Source organism: Centroberyx affinis, unplaced genomic scaffold (assembly GCF_046629955.1).
Source record: "Centroberyx affinis isolate AG114_WGS23_722 - 3 ecotype Tasmania unplaced genomic scaffold, CSIRO-AGI_Caff_v1 ptg002241l_1, whole genome shotgun sequence".
NCBI lineage: Eukaryota > Metazoa > Chordata > Actinopteri > Beryciformes > Berycidae > Centroberyx > Centroberyx affinis.
The window spans coordinates 1-6,234 of NW_027280535.1; the positions used below are offsets into that span (position 1 = coordinate 1).

A 6,234-nucleotide genomic window follows, 5' to 3' on the forward strand; every position below is an offset into this window, starting at 1 on the left:
TACAGGAGGAGAAAACCCTGTGGAAACAGGCTGTAGGCTACTTACATTGTGCTCCAATTGCCACTGAAACTTCATCTGTTCACTGTTGTCCTTGTAGAAACAATCCTGACAACTCACTTACTTTTCCACATCAGGGATGAACTTTATATCTTCCATCTTCTTCACTTTCTCCCTTTCTTCACAAACTCCCTCATATCAAAGCTGTCACGTTTATTTGTTTGTTTTCTCAGCAAGAGTCATGACTTGTGATCAGGCAATAATTAGGAAAGCCTAGGGGACCTAGATATCGCTCTCCCCCCCCTCTCCCTCTCTCTCTCTCCCTCTCTCTCTTTCTTTAAATAATGACATATAGGCTTAAATAAATTAAGTAGCCTATAAATAAACAAACCTAAACATGTATCCATGTTTACTTTTGTGGTAATTCAATAGGATGCAATTTTCAAAAGGCAAGTGATAATTCAAAACCAGATAGATCATCATCCTACAATGTGTTGCATTTAAAACTTGCATCAGTGCAGATGGATTCATCAACAACAACAGTGAAGACCCTGGTAAGTTGATCATTTAATATATTTGTGCTTTGGTGGTGATATAACGGAGATATGACCATCTATAGTGTTTTCTATGGTGTTTTCCTGTGAAATGCGCGCCGCGGCACACGGAGAAAATAGACCAGACGCCGAAACTGGCGCTCAGATCACGAGCGGCGAGCGGAGCTCGGCACGGAGCTGACCCATTAACATGGGCGCTGAAAGGAAGCGGCCTCCGCTTCGGCGCCGTTCTGCGGCCGTACGTCCGGTCTGAACCCAAATCTCACTCCTAGATGAACTCAAAAGTTGGCAGCCCTGGTTACCATGGCTACACACTGAGTTCTTAAAGTGAGCGACTCAACACCGTACAAAGTGTGAGGAGCGAGCAACACAGAAAGTCACACTGTTCGCGTGGCCCCCCCTAGCGGTTGTGGCCCTAAATAACCGAATAGAGTGTTTATGCCAGCGGCCAGCTGGCATAAACAGCCCTGCTTTGCACCACCAACATAAGTTGATTTGCTGCTATTTTGTAGTGCTTGTAACACACTAACACAATTTGTGACCTACCAAAAATTCTCACCTGTGCTAGTTATAATTACCACTAGAATGTGATGATTTTTCATGTTGGGCAGTTTGTATTTACAGAACATCTGATCAACGATCTACTTGACAAAGGAAATACGTCATAGTAAACAGTGTAGTCATGTGTTTTGTTGTCATATGAACTGTCCGGACTAGAAATATAATTCAAGGAGAAGAGCGACGCTGAAGGTGAGGAACAAACCCAACAGGGGATTTGATACATAGATCACTGAAGTGCTCTAGACTAAATCCAAAAAACATCAATTTTATTTCAACTGGCAGATCAAGGAAGAGTAAAATCCTCCTTACAAAGGGGAATTCACCTCTTGATGGGAAGGATAAAACGGATCATACAGACAAAACAGTTCGCTTATGGAGAATACCAGACAGTGACTGAATGGACACTAAAAATAACAACAGGCAGCAAAAACACATGAAGAAAGACAGGCAATTTAGACTGAGTCATATAGCTGGGATTAAACCTGGGACCTTCTGGTTACACAACAGTCTCTATTCACATGTTTATATGCTAGTGACATCTGTAAGTAACATAATCCATACATGTAAGTAATCCACACTCTTCCCTGTATCTCCCACCCATACAGTCTACTTGATGTGTTGAAATCGTCACCAGCATACATTTATATATCCCCACAATTGTTTGCATTCTATTTTATTGAATAACTGTTTTATTGTTTATATTATTTCTACTGTTTTAAATGCTTTTTTATATTCTATTTCTGTGCTTGTAGTTTATTTGCATTTTTCCCCTGCTGAAACCTACTTTTGCTACTGCAATGACCCAATTTCCCCATGGGGATCAGTCCATTTCTTTTTCATCATCATCCTCATCATCCTCATCATCATCATCATCATCATCATCATATACCGCATATGATCACAATCTATTATAAGGTTAGTACAATGTCCCTTCTCTGGAATATATATAAATAAAATCATATTTTAGCTTCACATACCCATTGAATGTAGTCATCGCAGAACTCGCTACTCCATGACTCAAAGTTCTCAAACTCAAATATTCCAGCATGAAAACTGTTAAAAGCTGCACAACTCTGAGTCCCTCTGAAGCTTGGTCTTGGCTCTCCAGGTTGCCAGTACCTGACAGGAACAAAGCAGCACATATGAAAGCAATGTGCAATTCCAGGGAGAGAGAAAGAATGAAAATTTGCAACTATAGTTGTTTTTAATGCATTAAATCATAATTCTATTTGTCCTGTGAAATTCAGTTGTTCAATCGGCAGGTGAAACTGTATTGCATTGTTTTGGTTCATAGGTTCATCTGTTAAATCCTTTTATTCTCAGAAAACCAGATATATACCTGATATTTTTCAACTAAATAAGATGTTAGAAATACTTTTTTTTATTTTTTTCTGTGACTGAAAATACATCTGTCCACTCCAGTGGACGTATCTGTCCACTGCAATATAGGTCAGAAAAAACATGTTTTTTAAAAAATGTTCTTATGTGTTGTTCTTATACCATTTGCTCTTCTCTTAGTAAATGTTTTAAAAACATATGTTTTTTCAGACCTATATTGAGTTCCATTGAATCAGTTTTTATACCGTTGATGCATGGTGTCCACTGCAATGGACAGATACCTAACTCCTTCAAAATAAAATATATTGAAAAAAAAAAGTTATTGGCATGATTTTTCACAAATTACTTTGTGATTTAATAATTCATGCATGAAAGGGAAATGAGGATGGCATTACCCGAAATGTCTCATTGCTCCTATATGTGACCCACATTCATTTCATATCGGTTGGTACATTTTGTAATGATTACCAGAGAATCAAACCACCACTTTCACCTGCTTCTTACACTACTCTATGTCCCAAAAGTGAGAATTGCATTACTTACAAAAAAGTCACATATGAAAATACACGTGAATTCAAAGCACATGAATTATGGTCAGATGATGGTTTTCACATGTAGTCGCCTGCCAGATATGACATGTAAATTTCACATGCCAAACCAAAAAGCACATGTGCTCTAAATCCACATGTGTATTTTCACATGTGACTTTTTTTAAGGGATGAAAGCAGGAATTCTCCTTGAACACTTACGTGGTTCTAGACTGGCTTCCATCAGTCCACCTCCAGTCCCCTCGATTGGCTGGGTCAGTTAAACCAATCCAGAACTTCATTTGAGCTCCGAAGTTATTCAGAAACATCTAAAGAAAAAACACATTATCACTTCACACTCAAACACACACACACACACACACACACACGGATACAGTATACACACACTAACTCACCATTTCCTCTCTGCTGTTGATGATCACCAGGTCTGCTCCTTTGCTTATACAATTTTGTCTACTGTGCCTCCATCTGGTGTTTGTTGTAGACACGTAGTAACAACTGCAGCCAAACCTCACCCAACCATCAGAGCAGGATCCTGAGAAAACACACACTTAAAAGACTGCACTGTGTTGTTGGGAGCTTGTGATGAGAGGATTGGTGCCAAAATCAACTCTGTCTCTGGTAGATAGCTCTGTCTGGTGTGCATGCTAACACTTTCGCATACAGTATGTTAAAGGAATAGTTCACCCAAAAATGAAAATTCTGTCATCATCTACTCACCCTCATGCCAAATGAAACACAGGTGAAGTTTGTTAGTCCATATAAAACACAGGGAGGTTTGCCAGCACAACTTGGTAGCAGCCTTCTCCAAAACAACTGAAGTCAATGGGGACCTGTTCTTTAGAGTTCCAAAACAAAAACAGCCAAACAATCACACTGTGAATAGAAAGACCTATTCACCATTATTTGTTGCAAATCAATCAGCTATAGTTAAGATTTGCACTAAATGATGGTGTAAATATACTGTAGGTCTTTTTGGAACTCTGAAGAACTGGTCCCCACTGACTTCAGTTGTTTTGGAGAAGGCTGCTATGGAGTTGTGCTGGCAACCTCCCTGTGTGTTATATGGACAAACTTCACCTGTGTTTCATTTTTGGGTGAACTATTCCTTTAAGTAATTGTAGGTGACTAGTGCAACATGATCTTTCATGAAATGACAGAGATTATGTGTGAAAAATGACTTTCTCCCTCCATATTTCTTTATGAGAGTATGACGAGGGGAAAAAAGGCACTTTTTTTTTATGCCCAGACTTTGCTCTTTTCAACGGTCAGACTTTCAAATTGGGGCATTTCTTCCACATGATTTGATATTCAGTCCATGCATATGACACAAGTCCTCACCGACATCTTTTATGGCTCTGTTCAGCTCCGATATTGCGCTTTGCAGGTTGCCTCTCTCTTCAGTCAGGTTCTGGTAACTGGCCAGCAGCTGTTGTTTCTCTGCTGTGTGGTTGGCCAGGTCTCTGGACAGTTGATCATAGTCTCTGTCGTCTGGCAGGAAGACAGAGGACAGACAATAACTCATTCAAAAAACAGGTACATGCCACAGATCTTGCCTATGCCATGCTGTTTGCCCTTCTCATTTCCTCTTTCTCTATTATCCTCTCTCTCACACACACACACACATGCTCACACCATGAGTACTCACACTGTACACTGACTCCTATGACCGTGGCCAACAGTAGGAAACACAGCAGTCCCAGACACACTGTTGCCAGTTTGTACGGCGGGCTGGTTCCAGTTTCTTCTCTGGCCGCAGCATCTGTTGTCGCAGGCTTGGTTTCTGCAGGTGTACAGTCCACAGTGTTGATGAGGTTACATTTTGAATGCAACCTCAAAATTAATTTCATTTTACCTACATACAATTTTGAACATAACCCATGGGATTACACAAACTATAACTGTGTTTTCATTTACATTTGACTTCAACTACTTTATGTGTAAAATCCATATAACGTTACACAAACACTTTACTGAGATCATTATATGAATATTATTATCATTACCTAGAACCATTGTCAACCAGTGCCTCCAGATGTGTAAAATGACTTTTGTGACCGTAATTTCAAAATGAAATGGCTTTTTACCCCTTTTTCTAGATTCAAATCTATTTCAATCCAACAAGTCAGAGGAGTGAAACATCCGGCAGACGTAATTAATGCATGAAATTTGGTATGCATGTTCAAATGAGAAGTCCTGATGCGTATACTAAGGTTTATAATGATAGTCCAAACCTACTTTAAAATTAGAATGGTATTAGTTTACAGCCAAATAAGCCAAATAATTCAAAATGTCAGTTATGATTCGTGCCTAGCTGATACTTGGTCCTACAGCTTTTGGATCAAATTTGTCAAAATTAAATCAACCAGGTTCAAAGATAAATTTTTTCCCCCTATTGTTCACTTTAAAAACGTCTTGACTCGTTAGTTTACCAGATTTCGCTTACCGAGTTTCGGCCAATTTATAAAGGAGCCACACCATTTCTCAAATTTCTAGGTTGCAAGTTTGATGCAGATAAGTAAAAAAAATGAAAACTGCAAAATCCATGATGGCGGACTTTGATGGACCAACTGATAATGTGATGTTGCGTACTTAGAGGTGAAATGCCAAGTCAAAATTCCCACAAATAATATGGATTGATATACAACGGCACATACAGTACTTTGGCTGTTAAAAGAGTTTCAGAATGGACTGAAATGCTTGTTTCTCTGAGGGCTTCAATTGTAGTGACTCCTTCAGTCCAGCAGGGGGAAGGTAATGGGTAAGCTCATTTTTGTTTCTTGGCTCTATCCTGAGCAATTGCAAAGATATGTTGCAAAAGGATACACAATATAAAACACACACACTAAACCCAATGCATCTCCACGAACATAGAGTCACAATATAGAGTCTTCAATTAGCCTGTGCAAGATAGAGCCACATGATTAGGGATGATATTACTGTTATGGGGCAGGGCTCAAAATGGGTTGTGGGTTTACTTCCAGGTGACGTCTCTGTTAGCTTCTATAGGAGCTTTGTGGTGTCTGTGTTGCATCTGTCCATGTACCAGCTGCTGTGTGTGTGACCTGCAACCACACCAAAGAAAAAATAGGACAACTCGATAGGTCTTGTCTACTCTCAGTTCCTTGATAAGAGATACTGCTGATTTTCCAATTGTATTTTATCATTCTTAAGAGCCACAGATCTGTCAAATATGCTTGGAAAGTGTCTCAGTTAATTTTTGATTGATTTGGTTG

The 6,234-nt window shown here is 39.4% G+C and overlaps 1 protein-coding gene across 1 annotated transcript; it reads right to left on the bottom strand.

Moving 5' to 3' along the window:
- Nucleotides 1–2,089: 2,089 nt before the first annotated feature.
- LOC139655360 (C-type lectin domain family 6 member A-like) lies at nt 2,090–5,014 on the bottom strand (the record flags this gene model as incomplete). The annotated part of the gene is made up of 6 exons (XM_071532748.1): nt 5,005–5,014; nt 4,647–4,781; nt 4,340–4,489; nt 3,394–3,533; nt 3,200–3,306; nt 2,090–2,231 (listed from the first exon to the last, which is right to left on the bottom strand). Coding segments are annotated over exons 1-6 (684 nt in total), but the record flags the coding sequence as incomplete, so codon positions are not given.
- Nucleotides 5,015–6,234: the final 1,220 nt, after the last annotated feature.